Genomic DNA, 27429 nt, shown 5'->3' on the forward strand with positions numbered 1-27429 from the left:
GCTGCATGAGCTGCTTATAAATTTTGGAGATTAATCCTTTGTCAGTTGCTTCATTTGCAAATATTTTCTCCCATTCTGAGGGTTGTCTTTTGGTCTTGTTTATGGTTTCCTTTGCTGTGCAAAAGCTTTGAAGTTTCAGTAGGTCCCATGTTTTTATTTTTGTCTTTATTTCCATTTCTCTAGGAGGTGGGTCAAAAAGGATCTTGCTGTGATTTATGTCATAGAGTGTTCTGCCTATGTTTTCCTCTAAGAGTTTGATAGTGTCTGGCCTTACATTTAGGTCTTTAATCCATTTTGAGCTTATTTTTGTGTATGGTGTTAGGGAGTGATCTAATCTCATACTTTTACATGTCCCTATCCAGTTTTCCCAGCACCACTTATTGAAGAGACTGTCCTTTCTCCACTGTACATTCCTGCCTCCTTTATCAAAGGTAAGGTGACCATATGTCCGTGGGTTTATCTCTGGGCTTTCTATCCTGTTCCATTGATCTATCTTTCTGTTTTTGTGCCAGTACCATACTGTCTTGATTACTGTAGCTTTGTAGTATAGTCTGAAGTCAGGGAGCCTGATTCCTCCAGCTCCATTTTTCGTTCTCAAGATTGCTTTGGCTATTCGGGGTCTTTTGTGTTTCCATACAAATTGTGAAATTTTTTGTTCTAGTTCTGTGAAAAATGCCAGTGGTAGTTTGATAGGGATTGCATTGAATCTGTAGATTGCTTTGGGTAGTAGAGTCATTTTCACAATGTTGATTCTTCCAATCCAAGAACATGGTACATCTCTCCATCTATTTGTATCATCTTTAATTTCTTTCATCAGTGTCTTATAATTTTCTGCATACAGGTCTTTTGTCTCCTTAGGTAGGTTTATTCCTAGATATTTTATTCTTTTTGTTGCAATGGTAAATGGGAGTGTTTCCTTGATTTCACTTTCAGATTTTTCATCATTAGTATATAGGAATGCCAGAGATTTCTGTGCATTAATTTTGTATCCTGCAACTTTACCAAATTCATTGATTAGCTCTAGTAGTTTTCTGGTAGCATCTTTAGGATTCTCTATGTATAGTATCATGTCATCTGCAAACAGTGACAGCTTTACTTCTTCTTTTCCGATTTGGATTCCTTTTATTTCCTTTTCTTCTCTGATTGCTGTGGCTAAAACTTCCAAAACTATGTTGAATAAGAGTGGTGAGAGTGGACATCCTTGTCTTGTTCCTGATCTTAGTGGAAATGGTTTCAGTTTTTCACATTGAGAATGATGTTGGCTGTGGGTTTGTCATATATGGTCTTTATTATGTTGAGGTAAGTTCCCTCTATGCCTGCTTTTTCTTCCAGGTTGTCCATATTATCGGCATATAGTTGCTTGTAGTAATCTCTCATGATCCTTTGTATTTCTGCAGTGTCAGTTGTTACTTCTCCTTTTTCATTTCTAATTCTGTTGATTTGAGTCTTCTCCCCTTTTTTCTTGATGAGTCTGGCTAACGGTTTATCAATTTAGATACTCTGAGTTAAAATATATTTGGATTGCTCCTTATCCCAAGTAAGCCAGACACAAAGAACCTAACATAAATTAAAATACTATACTTTTGAGAGTAAAGATATGCAGATGTACTTCATGTTTGTGTATCTGTCTATATTAGTACTAATAGCTATGTGTCAGACTCTGATAGGTGACCATGATAAAAACGGCCCACAGTTCTGTAACTAAACTAATGTTCCATTAATACTTATTGCCCCAAGGGTATGGAAAAATATCTGTAAACTTAGGTAAGCTCTTTGTTCTAAGTAATATTTAATACTAGAGCCTGTAATAGGTAGTAAATGGGCTTATACATGAATGGGTAAGGGGAGGCCAAGGCACATAAGGAGTTCAAAAATCTTAGTTTGGGTTTATTACCTTGACTTGATGACTCAAATGAAAACAAATGCATGAGTTACAACATAAAATTAGCCTTGTTCTAAAATATCCATGTTTTCCCAAACCTGCTCTATAAGGGAAATGCCTACATATTAAGTATTACATGTAACACAGCAATTCTGTTGGCAGTTTATGAAGAGTTTTAAGTATGTGAGATGATATAGTAGTGGATATTCAATATTTATAAATTATGATTCCTTAGTTTTTAAGGACAGCTTTCATAAATACTGGGTCACATATAAAGTGGACCTTGTAATTCTCTTTTTGAAGGTTATAAATCATTTCTAGTATAAAAATTCATCTGACTGGGGAAAATGCCCCCATTATATTGAGTGCAAAAACTTACAAAACAGGATGAATAATAAGACTACCTGTTGGATTCATGTATATAACACAAGTTATGTACAAAGAAAGGTCTGAAAGGATGTCAGGTGCTAAGAGTGCTGGGCTTATAGGTGTGTTTATTTTCTACTTTTAGTTTAACTATATTTTTAAATTTTTCTGAAATAAATATATGTTGTTTTATAAGGAACAGTAAGTATTTTCCTATAGTTTATATTAACCTCATTCAAAGTTACAGACTTGTCTGAAGCTACAGAAAACCATCTATTCTTAAGACATGGGAGTCTACTCTTAGGAGAAAAATAACACAAAAATAGTACCCAATTATAGGTGTCAAACTTTGATGAATACTTCAAAGGCCCACATACACTTCTGTATTTTCTCCAGCTGAGTGTAAAACTAGTATTGTAGTTAGGGCACAAACTGCCTGAGCTCAGGTTCTGGCTCTGACACTTACTATTATTTATAAAACCCCGCATGGGTAAACTGCTCTTTGCCTCAGTCTCTTCACTTATGAAGTGGAGATAAAAAGAAAACATACCACACCAAGTTGATGTGTTTATTAAATGCATGTAAAGTGCACAAAGCAATTTCTGGCACATGGTTGGGGTCATGAACTTGTTAGCTATCACTAGTTTCACTACTAACCTTAAAAAGTCTTCAAATGTGAAAAGAGATAGAAGGCCCTATACTAGACTGTTCTTTAGCTTATAAAACTGTTTCTAAATAATTTCAGAATTCAGTCTATAAATATAAACACAGGTTCTTGGTTTTATTTTTTTTTAATGTATCAAGGCATAACTCACCTGCAATAAAATACACAAGTATACAGTGCAATGAATTTTTGCATATGTATACTTTGTGTAATTACAACTCAGATCAAGATATAGAACCTGTCTAGCATGCCCAGAAGTGTCTTCATGCCCTGTCCTGGTCAGTAACCGGCCACCAAAGGGTGGTCTCTATTCTGACCTGTATTAGCACAGATTAGCTTTGTCTAGTTCTGCACTTCACAAAAAAGGAGTCAGGCAGTATGTGCTCTTTGTGTCTGATTTCTTTCATGCAACATTATGTCTTGAGATTCATCCATGTCTTTACATTCTTTTTCATAGCTACACCCATATTTTTAAATTTACACACAAAAAATTTACTTTTGTTATGTACTTTGGAGTTATATTCCACAATAAAGATAAAAGACTCACATTGAATCAGCCACTCTCTTCAGTGACCCCCAATGATGAACAACATTTATAAAATATATATTTTGGCCTTGCAGAACAAATCTATGCAGTTAAAAGTCTGGAGAGTGGTCACCTTTGGTGCAGGGAGCAAGCGTGAGGAGGCTTCTGGGTTCTAGTTATGTGCGGTTTCCTGATCTGGGATGTTAGATTTGTGAAAATTCTTCAACTTATTCACTTTAACATGTTCTTTTTAACGTATATTGTATTCTGATTAAAAGTTTTAAAAAAACATAGTCTTGGAAAAACTAAGAGCTAATTGAGCCAACAAAAGATAAGTATATGATCTGAGCCTTATTAACACACTACTCTACCAAACAAATCCATATATGCACAAGGTCCTTTCTGAGATAATCCTGGGATTACCGCTTTCCACTTAAATGATGCTTTTTATTAACACAATCATAATCATTGTAATTTTACAGGTAAAAGTATAATGTCTTGAAAAGGTAAAGATGACAAAGAGGAAGGCTGGGGAAGAGAAACTGGAACTGAACTAAATGTCAGTTTAGTCAATTTCAGTGATCTCATTTAACCTTTAAAACAACTCTGTGGAAAAAAGGACAATCACCCCAATTTTGCCAAAGCAGCCCAAAGCTCAGAGACTTTAAATAAATTGCCCGAGGTCACACTATAAAGAAGAGAGTGATAATTCAAATTCAAGCCTGACTTCAAGCCCTTTACCACTGCCCATTATGAGTTACATGAAATAATTTATTTAAGCTTTCTATACCTCAAAATACTTGAATCTATTTTTCAGAGCCTCAATAGTTCTTAGGCTTTCTTCATGTTGCTTTTCTTTAGCTGCCAAAAGGGACTTCAGCTTTTCTTTCTGAAATGGAAAGGAATAAATACAGAGCAAAATCACCCTGTGCTTGAAATTGTGTTAAAAATGTGTTTTAGAAAACGTGAATTAGAATTACTTTGAGGACTATAGTTAATGAATTCTCTAACCTGGTCAATTTTTTTTTTTTTTTAACGGAACTTTTTTTTTTTTTTTGGCTGTGTTGGGTCCTTGTTGCTGTGCGTGAGCCTTCTCTAGCTGCAGTGAACGGGGGCTACTCTTCCTTGCGGTGTGCAGGCTTCTCATTGTAGTGGCTTCTCTTGTTGCGGGGCAGGGGCTCTAGGTGCACAGGCTTCAGTAGTTGTGGCTCGCGGGCTCTAGAGCGCAGGCTCAGTAGTTGTGGCGCATGGGCTTAGTTGCTCCGTGGCACATGGGATCGTCCCAGGCCAGGGATTGAACCCGTGTCCCCTGCATTGGCAGGCGGATTCTTAACCACTGCGCCACCAGGGAAGCCCTAACCTGGTCAATTTTTAACTATTAGTAGAGTTCAAAATTTGTAGAACTATACTAATAATATACAATATACACAAACAATATTATGAAAAATTCAAATTTCTGTGGTTTGTTTGAAATCTTATTATTTTCAGACATTTTCTCTATAATGCTTAGAATTTTATATCTTTTCATGAAAAGTTTCATAGAAAATGAGCCATTCAGAGGCTCATTTCAGTAACAAGAAAATGCCTACAATAACCCACGCCACTATACTCAAAACATAATTTTACAGTCACACATAGGTTTTGTTTTTTCCTTTGAGCAATAACCAAAAAGAGAATTCTGTCTCCACGTCAGTTCAAGACTTAAACCTCTACTGCAATGTTATCTTCAATTTACACAACAATTGACAGCTTTAAAGTAAAACTTATCATCTTACCTCACTTTCCAGATCATCAGCAACCATTACTTCCTAAATTTAAAAAGAAGAAGAAATGTATTTTCACTCTTGAAGTTTATTTTAAAAAGCATGAGCTTGGCAAATATCTTTTAAAAAGACTGGCACATGTCATTAAGATTGGGGATGAGGCTCTGAGAAGAAAATGCCTATGTGCTACTACTTCTGTGCTCTGCGTTGTCATTCATGCTTCTCACTAACCAGGTTCAGAAGCACTTTCGATTCTTCTGAGACCCCATCAGTTACTTACAACTCTTACCTGCTCTTCCTCCTCACATCTTCTGTCTACTTCTTCCTCTCTAATCCCACAACTCCAATCACAGTTCAGTCCTTTGTCATCACCACAGACCAACAGTGTTCTCTGTTCTTAGATCCGAGCTTGTTTCATGTAAAGGTCCTAATAAGATATGACTTTCCACAGGGCAATGACCTGACTTTACCTCCTTTAGCACCTGGCACCATGACTTGCTGTGATGGGCCGTCATTAACAATTTGTTACCGATGATAATGACTCGTAGTAAAACAGTTCTGGATTTTTCTGGTATGATGCAGATTATTTACCTCATTCAGCTGTAGTTGTAAACCATTGACTTTATCCAATAATATTCTCTGTTCCTGCTGAATTTTTCTCAACCTCTCTTTCAGATCTTCATTTTCAATCTCCAGATCCTTAAATAGCAAAGATAACAGGTGCTAGACCAACTTTAAAGGAGCAATTCTTATGGAAGATTTTTCTAAAAGCAGTTCACTATCATAAATATATATACATATATAAAACAGCTTTAAGTATAAAGACACAATAATTTCAATGACATTCAAATAATTTAAAATCTATACATGAGAAATAATGCAGAAAATTATAGTCCTATGAAAGCTAATAAATACAACTATATACAAAGACAGCAAACCATCATGATTCTAGTAAATAAGAAATAAAAGCACAATCTGGAAATAGAAAATAGCAGAAGAATATGTCATTTTAACTTTTGCCAAACACCTCTCAAATTTATGAGTTTAACAAAGCATAAGAATATCAATACTTCAGTGCTCTGATAAAACATTTAAGCCTCCAATTGAAGGCTACAGTTCACTTTCTTAACACTACATAGTAAACTACGAAAACCCAAATAAAATGCTTTTGTTTTATCATATGGAAAAGGCTATTCAATTTATATTTTAATGGTATTTCAGTCATAAAATAAACCATTTAATTATGGCTCTTCTTCCAACGCAATCCAAATAATAATTATTTTTTGAACACTTTGACGAACATAAAAGGTAAAAAGTGCTGTGTGGTTAATGAAATTATTTTTCTTAATCAAAATAAAAAATACTTTAAGAAAAAGTTCAGATTTTATTTACATTGATAACCATCATTTTTATCATTATAATTAATTTTCTAAAAGTAATACAAATTTATGATTTATGGCCCAAAACAGATATATTTAAATGAACAAAAACTTACAGAAAGTTATTAAATTATTTACTTCCTAATATATATTAAAACAATACTTCCTGTTAAGATAATACTGACCCAAACATTCATATCAAAAGTTAATTCTTTTAGAAGGAATTGGGCCAGAAAGTAGAATCACAAAACATAACAAGCTGCCCTTCCATCCCCTACTCAGTTCCCCCGCATTTTTGCTTCCTTTCTTTTCCCCAACCCCACTACAAACAATGCTGGAATTCTTTGCAAAGGAAAATACCAATTTTTTTTCTTTTTACCTGAATGTTTTGATGCTCCCTCTGATCTGATTTCATATTTACTTCATCTAGCATATGCGTCAAATTTCGCTTTGGTAAAACATAAGAGAACACAGGTTAGCAAGCATGAGAATATAGAAAAGTGCATTTTCTTCAATAGGCAATACACCCAATTAGTGATTTTCAGTTTATCCAAGTTTAAATTTTGCTGTACAAAACACAAGGTGGCAGTGTTTCCACTTAAAACTCCAAATGGAAAGAATCTTTAAGGATATAGGTTTTAAATAAATCAAGTATAATCTAGTTTTTAAATACTAAAAAAATAACAGAATTTAAAACCCCTACTGCTAAGTATTTATCTTAACCAAAGTCACCAAATTTTAAAAAGGAGAATTTGTACTAGAGGCAAAACTCACGTTGTACTATAAAGCATCAGCTACCATTCCCAAAAGAAGAATTTGGTGTTTAAAAAGAGGAGGCGGGGGGAGTTACATTAATGTTGAGAGAAAATATGGAAATTACTTCTTTGAGTACTGATGAAATAAAATATCAAAGGGTGTGATAAGAAAGAAATAGACAATCCACTGACTAAAGCTATATAAAAGATTTCTAAATGACTTGGTTGGGTACATGATCTGTTTTTGTACACTTACTGCTTTGAAACTTTATTCCAGCTTAGAGATTTGCTTTAATAAAAACACAATACAATCATTAAACAAGAGATAAAATAATCTTTTTTTTGCCCAAATTGATCTTTAAATCTACACAATAATTTAGAAAGCTATTTCTTTCTTCCTTTTTGAGAGCTAAAAAACCAAACAAACAAAACGTGAATGCTTTAATTTTCCAAGATAATTTTATGTTCCACATTATTTGTTGACTCATGTGTTTAAACTATTGTCCTAATGAGCTTGGATTTAGAATTAGAGGAACAAGTTCCCATTAAGACGATGCTCTGTATCCACGATTTGGCCCAAACTACATGTCTAGCCTCATTCCTTCTACCAAAGGGCCATTCTTCACGTGGAATCTGACCAGTCTCATCATACCACTTTCAGACCCTGCATTCCCTTCTGGTCTCTGGTTCCTGTCACTCTGCCCCTCTACTGCCCCACGGGCATGTTAAACATGCTCCTTCATCAGGGGCTTGGTACTTGCCCTTCCCTCTGCCCTTGAGGCTTCACCCACAGAGCCGCTGGCTCCCTCCTCACTTCCTTCAGACCTCTGCTCCAATGTCAGTCACTTCCTGACCACACCATCTAAAATAGCTTCCCGCCCTCTCCCTCTTCATTCCCTAACCCTGTTCTGTTTGTTTTCAAAGCAACTGCCATGGTACTAAATACCCATTTGCTTACTGTTCATCTCTCTCACTGGGCTGGGAGCTCCATGAGGGCAGGGAACTTGAACGCTGATATCCCCAGCACTTAGAACAGTAATGGGCATATAGTAAGTAACTGAATACATCTTATTTTTAAAACTATACTGTAGGCTTCTTAATAACAAGGATTATATGTCCCTTAGTATACAAACAAATCCTATTTACAGCAGGTATTTTAAAATGTATTTAATTAACAACTGAAACAATGAGTTTTACTGTCCTTAGCAGAATATTAACTCCATGAATTCATTTAGATAATTCCTATTCATTTAGATACCATTCCCATATTAACATTCAATAATTCTTTCTTTTAAATACATGTATATTTCAGAAATAGTTTTTCTCTTAATATGTGTGAGATGGCTGGTATTGATATAAAAGGGCACATTTTATTTCCCTCTACACCCATTTAGCTTATCTGAGGAATGGGAGAAAAGGCTGAAACAGCTGATCCAGATGGGAAAGAAAAGTGACAGCAGATATGACCCATGCAGGGACGAATTACTTAACTGTGATGGACTGAAAGGGAAGCATGCTTTCATACAGCTTTCAAATTTAGGTACGAGCTACAGAAATGATATAGAATAACAGGATGGCTCAGAAAGTACCTGATTACCTCTCTTCAGGGTTTGGAAGTGCTCAGGTCCCTCTCACTAGAGAAAAGCTGAAAGCCTGGAAGGGGACAGTCAGCAGAAGAGGAGAGCTGCCTACACTAGCTTTGGGTGAGATGGTTTAAGAGTGCATAAAGCAACCCCACTCACTTTAACTCGAAGAGATTAGGGGAAATGATTAGACATCTACTGAGACTGAGACACAAAACCAGGGTTAAATAGTGATTTGATAATAAACTTAGTGCAAGGTATGAATTATTTCACATAGTGTGTTTTTTTAAAGTCAAGTCCTCATTAAATTAAATACGCACAGCAAAAAAAGAAAAAGAAAAAGAAATAAAAATGTTAACAGTGGCATTGAAATCACATATATAATCAGTTTTGAATTCTGTTTTCTTCATTTCTTATTGCTTGGAAGAATTTTCCCACATCAGGGGATATTCGACTCTGTTACTAAGGGAGAATAGGAGAAAAAGTCTACCAAGCTAATATGCATCATCAAAGAAACTCAACAAGGTGCAATATTCCACACTTGAAAAGGCTGGATGTTCAAGCCCAGCAATCAGGAGTCTACTTATTTCCCACTGGATACATTCATTGTAATTAAGACCCACTGTCTCAAGCTGAGTGACAGTATCTGGATAAAGCCTCAGGATCTCATGACCTAGGTTCTACCTGGGCATGATCAACTGGGAAGAGAGAACAGCATGCAGTTAAACTCAAAACAGTTATATATAACCATTACCCAGGTTTACTCAACACTTTAAACTGCACAATATACATAATTTTTTAACCTGTTGTAAAGATGGTCCTTTCTTCCAAAGTTCTCTCCCTGAAGATTTAAAGAGACGGAAAGGGAGGAGAAAGAGGAACAGTGAAACAGCAGGTTAACTTGGGTAGATTTGCATTCCCCAATTATATAATTAAGTCAATATTAAAGAAATAAATTTTTAAGTTTTTTTTGAAGTTTACCACCTTACAGTTAAAACAACAATGAAATATCACTTTTGCCTATCTAACTGGCAAAGTATTTTTTTTTTGCTACGACAACATCCCTGTAGATGATATTCAATGCCAGGGAGGGGAGGCAGGTGAAAAATACAAAATTTAAAACATCCTAAATTAGAAGGCAACTTGTCGATATATATTAAAAGCTTAAAAAACTGTGCATAACCTGAAACCTCTTAATTCAATTTCTAGGAAGTGATCCTAAGGGTATAATAAAAATACGCTAAAATATTTATGCATAAGGACAGTCACTAAATGGTTATTTATATTAGTAAAAACTGTATAAACAACTTAAATGACACCTATAGAAAATTGCTTAATTAAATTAAACTGAGATGGAATTTTATGCATCAATAAAAATCATACTGTAGAAAAAATATTTATTTATGAGAGAAAAGTCTTCGAACTATATTACACAAAAAGTAATCTACAGCTCACTACAGGTGACCTCAATTTTATGCATAGAGAGAAGACTGGAAGGATATTCCTCAAAATGTTAGTAGAGGCTCCTCAGTGGTAGAATGAGTGGTTGATTTTACTTGCTGTGCTTTTCTGTGCTTTCCAATTTCTCTTTAATAAGCATAGGAAAATACTTGGCACAAGTATTCAATAAATCTTAGTTGAATATTTTAAATACATGTTTAAACAATGATTCTTTCTTTAAAACTTTTTAAGTACAAGAGCTTAAGCACTTCACCCCTCCTCATCAAAAAATATATATTAGTAAAACACTTTATTTGGCTCTTTCTTTTCAGTTCTTAAATTACTCCACAGTAGAGTAGGGCTGACTGGATAAACTGGACAATAAATGTAACACACACTGCCTCGAAACAAGTGACTATAATGAAAATGCCCCCCGCACAGCTGGGGCAGAGAGGGAGATGAAACAATACTGCTTACTGTAAGGAGCGTTTTGCCTCTTACAAACTGTAGCTCTACCATCTAAATCTTTAAAACCTGCTCTTTATTAACTAGCACTTCTCTAGTGACAGAAAACTGCTGGTACCTTTGTTGGTATTTTCTGATGCAGTCTTCAGTAAGGTTAGAATGTCCAGATTGTCACCAATTCTTGCATAGTAAGAACTATCATGGCCAAGGGCATCCAGCAAGGTTACATCAGCACCATTTCTGATTAAGACTTCTACTGCATCTTTGCAACCATACTCGCAACCTAGCATGAGAGCAGTCCTAGAAGGTAAGACGGAAGAATAAGACCTTGAGAAGGATCCAAAAAAATATTTCAGAAATCTCTTTCAGAGGTCCCCTTCTTAAAGAACAGATATTACTTTAAAAAGCCACGTTGTTATAGACACAGATTTGACTTCATATTTTCATCTTACATTTGAACTCCATTGCATTTATAAAAACATTTGTTTTGTGTCTTAGTTTGCAGAGCTAACATTTTACATCTACCTACACACATTTGTTACTTCTACTACCAAATTAACCTCCTTTATTCCAGTCCTTCTATGTACTACAAGTTAATTGCCACAAAGATCTTCCACAACTGATACTGTCACCTTATCTGTGCAAAACCTACAACGATAAACCCAAGCTATTTAAATCACTTTGCAGGCCTTTCCACGTCCCGTCCCTCGCGGCGGGCGGCGGGACAGAGTGGCACAGTCCTTTCCGAGGGTTCTCGGCCAAGGGCTTCATCACGGGCGCTGCTGCCGCCAACCCCACTCCTCGTTGGAGAGAAGATGGAGGGCCGGAACAGTGACAACTCCGCTGGTGGGTGTGGGGCCCTTTTCATTGGGTACTGCATTTACTTTGACCCCAAGAGACGGAGTGACCCTAACTTCAAGAACAGGCTGAGAGAATGAAGAAAGAAACAGAAGCTTGCCAAGGAGAGAATTGGACTTTCCAAGTTACCTGACCTTAAAGATGCTGAAGCCGTTCAGAAATTCTTCCTCAAAGAAATACAGCTTGCAAGAGTTACTAACTCAAGGTGAATATGAGAAGGGTGTTGACCATCTGAAAAATGCAATTGCTGTGTGTGGACAGCCACAGCAGTTACTGCAAGTGTTGCAGCAAACTCTTCCACCACCAGTGTTCCAGATGCTTCTGACTAAGCTCCCAACAACTAGAGAACTGTAAGTGCTCAGAGCTTGGCTGAAGATGATGTGGAATGAGAAACAAATGTCAACATAATAATCTCAATTAAAAAATATTTTAAAAATCTTAACTTGGAAGATGATCAGCTCTGGGGGAGTAAGGGCAAATAAGCTTGTTATAGACTGTCCTACACTGAAATCTACCAAAGTTAACTTTTACTTTGTGTAGATCCATTTGTCCATTTTATTTATTTTCCCAGTGAAAAGTGTATTTTGTTAGAGAGGTTTTCATTTTATAAATACACTATCAGTTACTGAAAAAAATAAAATAAATAAATCACTTCGTGAACTGAACCACATCATGCAAACGTCACCAATGAACCCCTTCTATTCCAAAACAAGAATCAGATTCCTGTTCCTGATTTCTCTCTTTAGAAGAGCCTTTCTTCTCCTACACATCTCCTTCACATTTTCACACTTAATGTTAAAATTTGCCTTCTCAAATAAACCTTCTTTGATTAACCCCATTATCATGGACCACTGGTTTATTCTGCCATGATAGAATCGTCAGCACTTAAACATTTAACAGTATAATTAGCAGATCATAATAATGCAACAATTAAATCATCATGGAAATTTATAAGTACTCTAGAAATTCTCTATTTTTACTGCTGAGGCAACCAACACTTAATGAAATGAAGTGACTTATCCTATATATGATTCTGTCTTCAACTGTGAATATTGAATTTCATACGGAAACTGATTTTTGCCTTTATTTGATGTCTGTTCTATTCCTCTTTTATACTCCCCGGTAGTTGCTGGAATGCAGTTTTACATAAAACAGGCATTAACAAATTTTTTGTTAGAAGGGAAAAAATGTTATAGGTAAGACAGGAAGAAAGAAAAGAAACTTGAATACAGAGTGTCACAAACAGATTTTAATTTGCCTTTAAAACCATTTGCTATGTAGTCTAAATATAATACACATTGCCCTATCGCATTGGTTTTTTTTGTGAAGTTCCAATGAAAAAACACAGACAGACAAACATACTTGGAAAAATATAAGAGAAAGCATTTTATACGTGGATCAGCCAGATCACCCCTTTCTGATCCTAAAATTTATTTTTCAATCAAATTTTCTTAAACATGCTTGGAGCCAGATCATAGTATCAAAAAAACAAAGTAATATAAAAAAAGCCACTTTCTTAAAAATCACATTAATGATTTAATTGCTTAAGAATTTCCTCCTTTGAGATGCCTGAACAATGAAAACAATCAGAGCTATAAAATCTGACATCCAAAGACTAATTATACTTATCTACTTCCAGTGAAGTACAAACAACAGAATATGTGTTTAGAAGAATAAAAGTAACTGAAAAGAAACCAACAATTTTACCAGTAATCATCTATACAATCTCAGAAACTTGTCATAAATTACTGTAATGCTTCAACTGGTGGAAGGGATGTATTTCAGATACTTTGTTGTCAGAAACTCCGTGACTATAAACATCAGAATTATAATATAGCAAGCAGCATGATACACTAGACCCAGAAAAGAGGACAGAGAGAATTACAGATAGAAATTGTTAGTGCACACCAGCTAAAATAACATCAAATACAGGTGCAGAAATAAATTAATGAAATCTGTATTGGGGTATGGAAATGAACTCAGTTTCAGAGAAGGAGGTGGCATTGTGCCCAGCAGAAAGGAGAGAAAACACCTTGAGAAAATCTACACTGAAACATGTCAAGCTCCAGGACACGCAAGAACTCCTTTACTCTCAAAAGATTCACTAATGAAGAAGTAGAGACTGTAAATGTAATTTTTTATTCTTCTTCCTTATTTGAGCCCATTTCATTAAAGATTATTTTATAAGCTCAAAATAACTAGGATATAATTACTCTTTTCTTCAGGTCTTTGACCTGAACACAGGCCATAATCACTGCCTGTATTTCGAGTTTACCCTGTCATCATCCCCTATTTCCCTCTCCCTCCTTCTTCAGCCAACTCTGAAGAGTAATAAGAAGTGAGTGCTAATTCCAAGGAAGGGAGAACCACAGAGGATAGAAAGGCCAAGTCACAGCAGTAGAGCTTCAGGATCACTGTGTATCGAGCTGGTGTCTGGGGAGCCGTGATAAAAGAATTACCTGTTTTGTTTGTCTCTGGAATTAATATCCGCCCCTCTATCTATCAGCAGTTGACATATTGTTGGCCTACACATCTGAGTCGCCAGAACAAGTGGCGTCCGCCCATCCTAAGCAACAAGAAAAATAAGACAGCATTCAGACAACAAGTCTCCCAAAACATGAAAGTCAGAATACATGAGTTGAAATGAGAATAAACATAAACTGACTTACTACATCTTTGGTATTCACTGAGGCCCCGTGGTCGCAGAGCAGCTGTATGCTAGAAGGACAGTCTGCCATAGCTTTGAGGAACAAAGGAAAATAATAAATGGTGAACATCTGTTGGTAACACGTGGTGTTTTGCTAGACCCGTATAAGGCCTAAACTCTTCAATCTCTAAAGTACTAAGCTTCACATCCTTCACTCTCAGTTTAGCATTATAAGCATTGATTTTTCTATCTGAAAATGGATTAGACAAGATCATTTTGTAAATTTTGTATAATTTATTAGGACCAAGGAACAGTGTCACTCTTGCAGAGGACAAGAATATACTGCTGTTCTAAGGGTTAACACTGATAATGAAAATCACACTTAAACTTTCTATTTATAGTATATTTTAAAATATGGCTATAACTTACTGAATCCTTGAAGTGTTAGTGCAGTTTTTTAAAAAGAATCATATACTTTTTTCTTTATAGAAGACCCACAGTAAATGAAGTATGATTCATACAATTCATATTTCCTTTTCAAAGCAGAAACTGCAATGTCTGCCCTTGATGCAAAAGCAGGGTCATTTTGCTAAAAATTATATTATAAAATCACATGATGCCTCTTCTCTGATCAACACTAGAGTTCATATTTGTATCAGGAAAAAAGTGGTCAAATTCATAAAGTACGATTGTGTTTATACTTCCCACGAGTTTTTATAAAAGTTTTATAAGTTGATACTAGTTTATTTGCACAAAAAAGTACTAAGTCAGCGTTCTTTTTTTTTTTTTTTGGTGCAATTCAATAAAGTAAAACCAAACATACATTAAAAAATCAAGTAAATTTTTCATTTCTGACGTCTTTAATCCAGCAAATCTTTTATATAAAATATATAATCAATCTTAAAAAAAGATAAATTGAAACTGAATACATTAATTCAGGAATTATAAAATAACAACCATTCAGGCCCAATTAAAAATAAGAATGAAAAAATGTAAAGCATAAAAAATTCCAGAGTTATACTATACTGAACAAATCAAGTCAGTATTAAAGGTGCGATGATGCAGAATGCCAGCTGTTCATCCTTGTTCCATGGTAATAAAACTGTGTTGGGCACAGGGTGGCTCACCTAGATCACAGTTCCCAGTCTCCTTTGCATGCAGGCATGACCACATGAGTTAGATCATGCCAATGGAGTCTGACATGAGGGACATGTGCTACCTTCTGAGTCTAGGGCTTTAAAAAGTGGTTATACATTCTTCCATAATCTTTCTCCTTCCTGCTAGCAGGATAACAGGTACCTATTATCAGCTTCAGCTTTAAAGATGAGGACAACACCCCAGGCAATGGTAGAACTGCAAAACAGAAGAAATCTGGGTCCCTGAATGACTATATGAAGCAGAGGTACAAGCCAGTCTGATCATTAGGGCTGTGACATGAAAGAAATAAATTCTGTGTGTGTGTGTGTTTTTTTTTAAAGCAAATGTTATTTTATTTTGTCACAGCAGTATAATCTTATCCCTAACCAAGACAAAAATTGTTATCAGGAGTCAGGTGCTGTTGTAACAGATACCTAAATTATACAGCACTGGTTTAGTGGTTGGGTACTAGGTGGTCAGTAAACATATTTCAGGCTAGAAACCTTGTGATTTTTCTCATACTGTGGCAAAACATTTGATAGATCTATCATCTGTGCTAATTTACAAGGTACACTGTGTGACTATGGAGCCTTTCTAGGTGAAGCAATAGAGAAGAGCCAAAATTTTAGGGCATATTGGCAGCTGCTTACTGCTTTTAGTAAGAAAGAGATGAGGTCAACAAGAAAGAGATGAGGTCAAGCAAGAATTAGTTATGAACACAGATGGAAGGGAATAGAGTTTCTAGATATTTGGGACCTCACAGGTATAGAGAAGCCAATTGTTTCTCTATACCAAACAGCAAGATATAAAACTATTGTTGGTCACAACTTTACTCAAAGACAGCCCAATAAGGAAAAATGAAAAAAAAACAAAAACAAAAAAACCAGATCCAGTCCTGGAATAAAGATCAGATTGAGGATACTATATTCCCATCCAAGACTATTATTTCAGATGACTTTGAGGTGGCAGTATTAAAATGAACAAATGAACTTATTTACAAAACAGAAGTAGAGTCATGGAAGTAGAAGTAGAAAACAAACTTATGGTTACCAGGGGATAGGGTGGGGGGGGATAAATTGGGGGATTGGGATTGACATATACACACTACTATATATAAACTAGATAACTAATAAGGACCTACTGTATAGCACAGGGAACTCTATTCAATACTCTGTAATGGCATATATGGAAAAAGAATCTAAAAAAGGAGTAGGTATATGTATATGTATAAGTGATTCACTTCATTGTACACCTGAAACTAATACAACATTGTAAATCAACTATATTCCAATAAAATTTTTTTAAAAAACCTCTGTAAATTAACCTAATGTTCTACACAGTATTGAACATTTTATAAATAAATTTTCTAAATTTTGGTTAAAAAAATAAAATAAAATGAGGTAGAGAATCATAAGTCCAGAAATAAAAACAAGAAATAAAGGAGGGTTAAGAACTTTATGTCCAGAAAATAAATGGTTCCTGACATATGGAAGTGGCTGGGAACAAATAGGCCAGAAACCTACCAAGGTTTTGAGGGAATGCACTACCCCAAAATCCAAAAGCCCAGTCAGCTAAAACTAATAACTCTTCCTGTGCTTAAGCTGCCTATATAGAGGGCATACTTTCCAACATCCAGTTTACCTGGGATCTTGGAGGATAATGGACAAGAACCTCCCAGAAGGCAGAGCTAGGGCCCACAGAGGACAATAAGGGATTTCTCCTAGGAAACAAAACCGGGGGGCACCTGAAGGAGCTAACCAAGAAATTTACTCCAAGATCTCAGTTGAAAGCCTTTGCAAGTTTTGCTCATCAGTATTTGATACCTGCTGTTGACTAGTGACTGCTGTGTATTTCCCAGTTCTCCTGTTTCCAAAAGGGAGTCTTTATTTTACTTATCCTGTTCTTGCTGCATCACTATATTGTAAGGAGCAGATCTCTTTTCTTTGAGTTTACAAACTGTTGGGCCATGAAGAGCCATTTCAGAACCAAAAATACACAAGTGCACATCACACAGAAATCCAACTTTGAGGTGGCTTCAGTGACTGAATTGGTTATGTATCCTCTCCCTTGGGGTGGGGATAATGTTCTATGTGTGGGAAGTAGGGGCTGCAGGAATATCTGGAAGGTCAGAGGGCTGGACTGTGGCAATTGTTACCAAAATTTGTTCTCCCCTTCTTCTACAGTGTAGCAGCTCGGCCATGACTAGTTATCTTGAGATTACATTTCTGGGTCTCCTTTACAGATAAATACAACCAACTGACTTTGCTCTTGTTGATGGATTATGAGTAGAGGGCTATTTACCACTTCCAAATCTGGGCCTTAGACTGTGGGCATGTGCTCCTCCTATTCTCCTTCCCTTTCCTGCCAGCTGGAACGCAGATATGGCTACAACCCTGCTGCAATGACATTGCTGAGGAAGATACCAGAGGAAAGTGGAGCAACAAGATGGAAAGAATTCAGTTCATGAATGACCTCAAGCCACCTGCCAACCTATACCACTCCATTTTTTTTTATAAGCAACTGATATTGGAGTTCTTTTACTACATCGACTTGGTCTTCATTTAACTTCACCTGTATACCTACTGAACAAATATTAAAATTTCACTCTGTTAAGTTGTACCAGTTTAAAAAACAGGGATAATAAAATCTATAATATACAAAAAATTACACATATTTACTGTACATATTTTGATGAGTTTGGACAAATGCATACACTGTAATACCCTCACCACAATCAAGGTACTAAACATATGGATCACCTCCACAAATTTCCTGTGTCCTTTTGTGTGTCTGTGTGTTTTTTGGGGTTTGTTTTTTGGGGGTTTTTTTGGTGAGAATACTAAGTACTCTATCCTCTTAATATATTTTAAAGTACACAATACCATATTATTAATTATGTGCAATATATTATATTACATTATACAATCAATATATACAATTTTTGTATAATAATTATACCTCAATTAAGCAGTAAAAAAAAAATAAAAACAACGAGGAAAAGTTGAACATTGAGTAAATGATATTGAAAACATTTTCAAAGGCATTAGGTGTAATAATGGTATTACACTTAGGTTACAAAATAAAATCATTATCTTTCAGAGATAAAAACTGAATAGTTTATGGATAAAATTATATGATGTCTTGGATTTGATTTAAAATATGCCAAGTAGAGGAGAATAATGGGTGGTGGTATAAATGAATCAAGATTAGCCATATGATGACAACTGTCTAAGCTGGATGAAGGGTATAAGGTATTTTAATATGATAGTCTAACTTTATGTTTGAAATTTTCCATAATAAAACATTTTTAATAATTTTTAAAACATGATTATTAATAAGGTTGGATGGATTAAAAAACAACTATGAGAAGGTGGTAGGAGAATAGAAATATCATGTGACACATATTTATACTTCATTAAGCAGCAAAATCATTTTAAAATTTCCATCAAACACAATAAATTAATGCTACAGAAATGAATTATATTTTTTTATGATTTTAAGTTTAATTTATAAATTGTTTTGATGATTCCATAACTACACAAGCTTGGTAAGTATATCACATATGAATCTAGGTCTATGTTTTTATTTATTTTTAAATTATTTAATTATTTTTATTTACTTAAGTAGTAATACAAAATTATCATAAAAATATAAAATAAAACTATAGAAACTCACAGGAGTCATTGTGAGGCTTAAATGATAATGTATGTAAAAATGTTCTGCAGGGCTTCCCTGGTGGCGCAGTGGTTGAGAGTCCACCTGCCGATGCAGGGGACACGGGTTTGTGCCCCGGTCCGGGAAGATCCCATATCCGCGGCTAAGCCCGTGAGCCATGGCCGCTGAGCCTGTGCGTCCAGAGCCTGTGCTCCGCAATGGGAGAGGCCACAACAGTGAGAGGGCCGCGTACCGCACACACACACACACAAAAAAAAAGTTCTGCAAATAATAGTACCCTATACCAAAATTTTAAAAAATGCATTGTGTGAGAGATTAAACTATCATAAAAATACATAAAATATTTTTAAAAAGGAAGAAAATCAAAAGTATAAAAGTTTGAAGGAAAATTGAAGTATAATACATTTTTAACAGAGACTACTCTAATCCTCTAATCTACCAAGGATATTCCATATACATGAAAGGAAACAGTAGGGTTTTTTTTGTTTTGTTTTGTTTTTCCTTTGAACGCCTAGTTAACTAGGAATTTCAGTCTTAGAGGAGTCTGCCCAGGGGTCAGACTATCTTACATTCCAAAAATCCTTAAATATTTAACTTTTTTCTAATCACTTTCTTTAAGACACCTAAAGAATAATGCAGATAAATTTTGATATACAGTATGGTTAATAAAATCTTTGAAATTACTAATATAAATCTCTTTTAAAATACAGCAAATTACAATGATATGTAATTCAGCACTGACACCTCTAAATCAAAACAAGCACCATCACCATTAATTAAGAAGTTACTACATGCCAGGCACTATTCATGATTCAGTTATAACCACTACTGCAGTAGTATTAGTAACTTCATTTTGCAGATGAGGAAAATGAGGTTCAGACATGTTAATGAGGTAAATACAGTTTTTAAGAAAGAGAAAAGTCTTCCTCATTCCCATTTCTCCTACCAGTTCCCAAGCAAACACATGGTACTTACAGCTCCTTGAGAGCAGGATTATGGTTTATTCATCTTTGGACTTTCAGTATCTAGCAACCTGGCCTGTAAATATTGGCTGAATGATTCTTTTTAAGCCGTACAATCCAATAAATTTCAAATCTGAATAAATAAAAAATTCATAACATTCTGTTTCTCCATGAATTATACAAATATATTCATGTTAAAACTTTGAAGTTAATTTAAATGCCCAGCCATTTTAACAAAGGTTTGTTTATGTCCAAGTGAAACCTTTGCTTATTACCTGCATCGTGAAGTGCGGTTCTTCCCTGCAGGTCTACATGTTCAGTGGGACAACTGTACTGTTAAAACACAGAAATTTAGTAATCTAAGAAAGTTTTATTTTCAAGATAAATATCAAGACTCAAATGAACAGCTGTTATTTAATCTTAAAAATATTGCATTTATCAAAAACTCTAAAGAGTACTAGACAAGCCATAAATATTTTGACATGCGACAAATATAATAACATTATACTGTAAATTTAACAGTATTCCAGTAAACAGGAAAACATATGGTACATTACAATAGCATGAAATATAGAAACTGTTATTGCTTGGGTTTTTTTCCAGCAAGAATTAAAACTTGAACAATTGAATCAGTAAAAACAAATGAGTTCTGCTGTGAAACTTAGTGGCAAACATGTTTAAGGAAATGTGTGACTAGACCTTTCAACTGAAAACGTAATTTAGCCCACTAGTTCACAGAATTTTGTGGTTGCCTGATTATAAGCTTAACTAATGATGTTATTATATAGTCTGAGTTATTGATGTTTATACAGAAATATATAGATCCTATGCTGTATCACTTCATTTCAAGTCATATACCAGATGACAGAAAATTCCTATCTCCAGCTAATGTCAACAGGAAGGTCAAGTCTTTGTTGTTTATTTTTAATACACTGAGTTATGCAATTCACTTCCCTCAGAGTTTTTGCTCTTTATTGTTCACATTCTTTCACAAATGATGGAAAAAATATTATGTAAGCTAATAGTCAAAGCTAGCCTACTATTTTCTTTGATCTCAAGTTCCAAAAACACATCTGTTATTTGCAGTCAAAATAATAAAGTCAAAGTATTAACCACTTTTACTACCTGTAGAAGTTTTTGTAGACACAATGCATGTCCATACTTTGCAGCCAGATGAAGAGCATTCCTCCCTAGAAAAGAAATAATTTTAAATATATGATAAGGGTTATTTTCTTCACATGTGAATTCTCCTTAGAAATGTGCTTCAGTTTTCCAAAATCAGTTGACAGACTACTTCATTTGTAGGCATGCTTTAAGTTTCTAAGATGTCTCACCCAGTTTCATATTTTAAATAGAGATAATGTACACACCAAAACAATGAAGGTGGGAAGAAAAAATAAACACACAAACTCATTACAGAGCAAGAATTTTGTCTTATTCACCACTGTATCTCCAATACCTGGAGCAGTTCCTGAAACAGAGTAAGTAATTAAATATTGCCATAGGAGAGAAGGAGAGAAAGAGAAAGAGAAAAAAAAAGGAATGGGGATAGGAGGGAGAGAAAGATAACTAGATTTCACATAACATTTCTCAATAGGCAGTGTGGATACTAAAATGGAGAAAGGTTAAGAGATGTGAGTCAAAGAAAGGGTATTCTCTAACTAATTTTTATGCTTCAACTAAAATTCAAAGTTTACAAAGAGATTCTGTCTTTGAAAATCAGGAAATTTGTTCAAATATGTGATTAAAATGTACAAATTTAAAAGAAATGATGAGGGGAGCAGGGAAGAGGTCACCAGATAATCTGGAAGGTTAACTCTGAATACTGAAAAAGGTAATTTGCAGAGAACATTCTACCTCCAAACACTATTTCTCCTAATTGTACTTCTTTACACAAATATCTTTCTTGGATGGTGAAAACTACAAGGGTTTCACCAGACTATTCCATCTTCCAATCTTTAATGCTCTTAATTTCCCTCTAACTTCACAAACTTCTCCAAACATAATTGTACTTCACAAGTAGAACTTTCTGCTAGAAAGGTAATGTGTGCTCTGTTCATCCTGGTTGAAGGAATAAATTGACTTTCAACTCTCATTCACTTTTATATGCATGTAGATAGGTGAATAAGTTTTGCTGGGTCTGATCATTTCTGTGTAGCTAACAGGTTCTAGAGCAAAAGGCAGTAAGTCCAGACCTTTAACAGATAACATATTCAACCACTCCTAAATATCCTCTACAATTAAGTCAGATGTACCAATTTCAAATTTCAATTTGCTACTGGTCATGGACAAACTTTCTAGAAACATTTCACATCCTGAAAAGTGACTAGAATAACTGGCACTTACATGAGAAGTAAGAGAGAGCATGGAGTGGATAGTGAGGATAGACACAGTGGCAACTGTCCCTGGTGTTTACCAAAATGCCACAGAAACTTGGTCACATTAAAATGTCAGGTCAGGGCTAAGGGAATACCAAATCCAGCCACTTGAGATAGTACAGCAAAAAATCATGGAAATATGACATCTAAAGCATATCACCCTGAATTACACCAAAGGCGCGTACCTGGCAAGACCTGGGTCACAAATACCTCAAAACCACACTAACTTGAAATCTGGTTATTTTCAATCTACTTTTATATTGCTAGCAAATAAAGGAGTTAAGATAAAATACATAAAGATTGTTTAATCAAATTTTTATCAAATATCCACATCTGGATTATAACAGACAATATAACAGCAAATGAGACAAGGTCCTTGTTCTCAGGAAAGGACAACTCTAAAGACAAACGTAATTAAACCCATCAATAAAAACATGACTAAACAACAGCAAAAACAAAAGATAAAATGGGTAAAGCAAGGTATGCCGGAATGCAGTATATGAAAAGACGTCGTCTGCTGAGCTTGGGAAAGCATCTGAGCTTCATCTGCACTGAAGGAGGGAGGGCAAAAGTCACTTAGATTGGCCATTAGGCCGAAATGTCCAGAGCAGAAAGAACACAGACAAAAACAAGAAAGACACGTGTTTGAATTGGAATCAGCACAATAAATAAAGTCTTATGAATTCTGAAATGGTATGGTTAATCCAAAATTTCTAAAAATAAATATTCTTCTGCATCAGTGGAAAACATATATATAAGTAATAACAGTTTTTTGTTCATTCAAAGGTGGCAAATAAATTGAGTTTAGTCTTCAATTAAGGTAACTTTAGGTAAAGATTTTCCTCACTAACTCATTTGTGATCTCTCCCTCTCCCCCTCTCCCCCCTTGTCTTCCATTTCCAAACACAATGCTGGTTAACAGTCATGTATTTATTTTTCCATACATGGAGTCATAGGATAAAACATTAAAGTTGTTAAGGACATTCTCTGCTCTAGGTCAGCTCCCGTATTTAACTGAATAACAAAGTAGAAGTGCAGAGAAATAAGGTGCCACAGGTCTCAGAGAACTGAGAATGATTGTCCAGATGAACAGAAAACTAAAACACTGAAGAAAAGCAATAGCTATACTCAAATACTTAAAATCTATCTTGTGATGTGCAGACAAACTTATGCTGTAATATTTTAAAAGATAGACATAGGCATGACTAAGTTTAAGCAGAAGGCCTGATAAGAGACAGACTTAAACTATTAGAAATAATTTTTATAAATATAGCTAGCTAAACACAGACCAGGTCTCCTCATGAGGCATAATGGTTAAAAACACAAACTCTGACTGCGACTCATCCACTGAAAGACCCTGGGCAAGTCGCTTAACAGCGCAGTGCCTTGCAGCCTCATTGGCTTGATGTGAGGATAAAATGAGTTAGTACATGTAAAGTGCTTAGCAGAGTAGCTAAATCTATGTTAAATAAGTGTCACCTCTTCTTGTTATGATCACTACTGGTGATGTTGTTATTATGAGACAGTTAGTTCCTCAACACAAGAAATGTCCAACCAAAAACCAAATGACCTCAGGACAGCGAGAATTCATATACTGAATAGTATATGAGTATAAACTAAATGGCCCCTAAAGGTTCTTCAAAGTCTGAGATTTTAGAATCCTGTAGCACTACCAAGACCAGCCCTAGACCTCAGGTCTCCAGCTGCTCATCCGTTCGGTCATCCTTTCTGCTACCTCCCCAGTACTTGCCCTCTCCCCCAGAGCAATACCTCAGCTAATTAGAAGCAGAAAGTTAAGGACTTCTCTTTGTAAATCACATTTAGGTCTGATTTAGAGCATTGGCAGTGGACGATGCTTGTCTTCTCTGTTTGTAACTGATTATGGAGGCAAACGTACCTGCGGTGTCACTGGTTGTAATATCAACTCCATGTATGAGGATGGCATTCAAACACTCAAGATTCCCCTTTGAGGCTACAACATGAAAGCTAAACAAAAAGAAAATACTTGTTATGCCATGGAAACTACTCAAGGTCAACTTAAATGTTACATAAATGTCACCTTATATTCAATACTCACACATACACACACACACACGTGTGAACATGCATTTTAAAGGCTACATTGGAACACCTATATATTTAATACAAGAAAAAAGAAACCTATCTCATATTACTGAAAAACTCATTTTAATCCAAATTTACATTATTACCTCTATAGTTTATCATTTCAATAACAAAGGCACTGGTGTTTGGACCTTAATAAATGCACTGAAAAGTTTCTATCAGATTATTTTGCTTAGTTTCAAATATACTGAAACCACCAAAACAAATGAAGTTACCACGGAATGCTAAGGCCAAAGACAGATCAAAACACTTATCCATCTCTTTAGAATTATCGTATTAAACCTGGCATAGAAAAGTCTTCAAAACAAGCTAAGCTACACTTGAAAGCCACAAAAGATCTGGCATCATCTTCTTCCTGAAGTACTACCACATTATTCTTCCTTTTACTCAGAGACCTGTATGACTGGTTCAAATTTCACACAAACAGACAGAGTTGAACACGAAATAACTTTAAGCCATCAAGTACTCAAGATACATGATAAAATATCCCATTGTTTCTTTGATCATCTAATACTTTCTTAATCAATAAACATTTACAGAAATATTTTGTGTGCATTAAGAACTGACACTGTAAGTAAATACTGTAGGACTTGTTGGCAAAGGACATTGAACTCAGGTCCTAAACGAGTACCGTACCCATGGTGAAGATGCCAGGAGGTAAAGGCTCAGCAAGGTGCCTGGATACAGACATACTTGGCAGCACACCCCCTGTCGGGGTCTTCCCTAACCATACCATTTGAAAATTTTACATTTCCCCATCCGCTGCAACCTTAGTACTCCTAGCTCCCCCATCCTGGCCTTCATTATTCTAAATAGAATTACACATTTTCTAATACTATATATAAATTCAAGATTTATTTTCTTTATGGTCTATTAATCTTTTCCTACTCAACTAACTAGATGAAAGCGGGAATTCTTGTCTGTTCTGCTTCCTATTATATTCCCAGAACCAATGAAAGTACCAGACAGATGATGCACCCTCAAATATCTGAATAACTGAAGGCTTAGAGACAAAATCTGGAGATAGCTAGCAAATTCATTTCCAGATATTACAACACTAGTTATTCCTCTATTAGTATTACAAGGGATATAAATGCAAACTAGAGACTGAGCACTACTAAGTAAAGTAAACCAGGTTTGTGTAAAGTTTGAATTAGAAAGAGATGTTTCTGATAAAAGGAATATAGTGTTCTTAAAAGTCAGATAAGTTCTCCTTAAATTGCTATAAGGCTGAGGGTATCAATCTCTTTGCAACACTGAAGTGGGGGATTATACTATGCAATGCACCATGAGAACCTTTTGAGGAATGGTAATTTCCGTCAAGCAAAGGTTTTTAGTCTTCCAACAATCTTGGGGATCTCATTTTTTGTCTGCTTGTTTTCATTTCTTAGCTCACAAAATCTGAAAGACTTCTTTCTTCAAAATAACTCAACATTATACTGATGATGCACTTAAAAGGGCAGAAATCACAGCAAATCTACAATGCATTATTAATACTGTTGTGCTATAAATAGTAGATGTGCTTCAGAAAGAAGATATATCAATCATTAAATTGTATACAGAGTTGCAAAGGAAATTTGGAAAACTGCTTTATAGAAATACTCTTTTTCAATTAAAAAAAATCAACTTTAAGTTTTCGTTTTTTAAACAAGACAAGTACTTTTACTTCTATAATAGGAGATCCAGGTAATATGGACAGTCCCCACCTCTGAGGACAACTAGAAGAGCTTCATAAAAAATAATACATCTGCTTGAAGGTATCAGTAGGCTAACAAGATAGTGAAAAGTTACTAGGCCAGTATGCAGGGAAGGACAGAGGCCCAGAGAGGTGAGCTTGGTATTTGGGGCTACTTTTTGTCTAGGAGCATTTGCTGATTCCAGAGAAAAGAGCTGGGAGGCTGAACAGTACTTTTGACAGCCTGAGGGAATGGGGAGACGGGAATTGGAATCCATGGCTCTCCAAGTGGCAGTGAAGCTTCTTGGTGAACCTGCCCCATTTTGCCTGGGCAAAGGGCTACACCCTAGGAAAGAGGCGAACAGGAAGAAAACAGATCCTTGCAGTGACTATGGCTAGGCCTCAAATATTTCATTTTTGAAATTGGATAGAGGTCAAGAAGGACATGTTACTTTTGTCTTAAATTTCAAAAATTAAAAACAAAAAAACTCATTCAAAATAACATTATTTTTATAATTACAGAAAATATATTTGTAATATGTCCTATACTTGACTAAACATAAAATGCTTTAATTAAGAAAGAATATAGTTTGTGTGTGAATAACAAAAGGAAAATATTTTATCCTATGAATCCCAGAAAGAATTCTACTTCCTACAGTGAAAACCTCAGAAACTAATACTACTCAAATATTTCACAAACTAAAGTTTATAGTTAATCAAATTACACCAGATTTTCATAATTCTGACCATTAATACAAATAATTTCCCTCAAAATTGAACCCTAGATCAAAAAAATCTGAACAAAAACTCAAGTAATCATTCATTTAAAACATTCAAAGCATGGACGGACAGAACTGAAGAAATTAGGTTTCACTGAAGATTTTCATCCCAAAGAAGATCCTTTTATCTTTTAACATCTTGGCATTTTGGAAAAAAAAAAATGAAAAACAGTCAGTTTTAGATATTCAATTTTCACTATTTATACTGTGAGCCCTATAAATGGTTTAAAATTAGCAAAAATAGAAGCAGGACTCAAAAATAACCAGTTTCTGTAGCTATCAAATTGCCTACTTGATAAAACTGAAACAGTATAAAAAAATTGGAACTTCTCAAACTTTATTGCTCTTATGAACAACTTAAAGTCGCGCTT

General features: G+C 35.2%; 1 protein-coding gene and 1 pseudogene across 3 annotated transcripts in view; one reads left to right on the top strand and one right to left on the bottom strand.

Moving 5' to 3' along the window:
• The window catches only part of UACA (uveal autoantigen with coiled-coil domains and ankyrin repeats), a gene marked incomplete at its 5' end in the record, with an annotated part of 81485 nt that overhangs the window by 14330 nt on the left and 39726 nt on the right, over nucleotides 1-27429 (bottom strand). For both annotated transcript variants that reach the window (XM_079701244.1, XM_079701245.1), the window contains 11 exons: nucleotides 4229-4327; nucleotides 5214-5246; nucleotides 5793-5900; nucleotides 6960-7028; nucleotides 9722-9759; nucleotides 10942-11123; nucleotides 14141-14247; nucleotides 14351-14421; nucleotides 20378-20435; nucleotides 21228-21292; nucleotides 24378-24466. In XM_079701244.1, the coding sequence (XP_079557370.1) occupies nucleotides 4229-4327; nucleotides 5214-5246; nucleotides 5793-5900; nucleotides 6960-7028; nucleotides 9722-9759; nucleotides 10942-11123; nucleotides 14141-14247; nucleotides 14351-14421; nucleotides 20378-20435; nucleotides 21228-21292; nucleotides 24378-24466 (919 nt within the window). The remainder of the gene's footprint in view (nucleotides 1-4228; nucleotides 4328-5213; nucleotides 5247-5792; nucleotides 5901-6959; nucleotides 7029-9721; nucleotides 9760-10941; nucleotides 11124-14140; nucleotides 14248-14350; nucleotides 14422-20377; nucleotides 20436-21227; nucleotides 21293-24377; nucleotides 24467-27429) is intronic.
• LOC307050708 (mitochondrial import receptor subunit TOM20 homolog) lies at nucleotides 11639-12070 on the top strand (annotated as a pseudogene). Its single transcript has one exon. The product of its transcript is annotated as a mitochondrial import receptor subunit TOM20 homolog (transcript).

Source organism: Hyperoodon ampullatus (genome assembly GCF_949752795.1).
Source record: "Hyperoodon ampullatus genome assembly, chromosome: 3".
In the NCBI taxonomy this organism is placed as follows: domain Eukaryota; kingdom Metazoa; phylum Chordata; class Mammalia; order Artiodactyla; family Ziphiidae; genus Hyperoodon; species Hyperoodon ampullatus.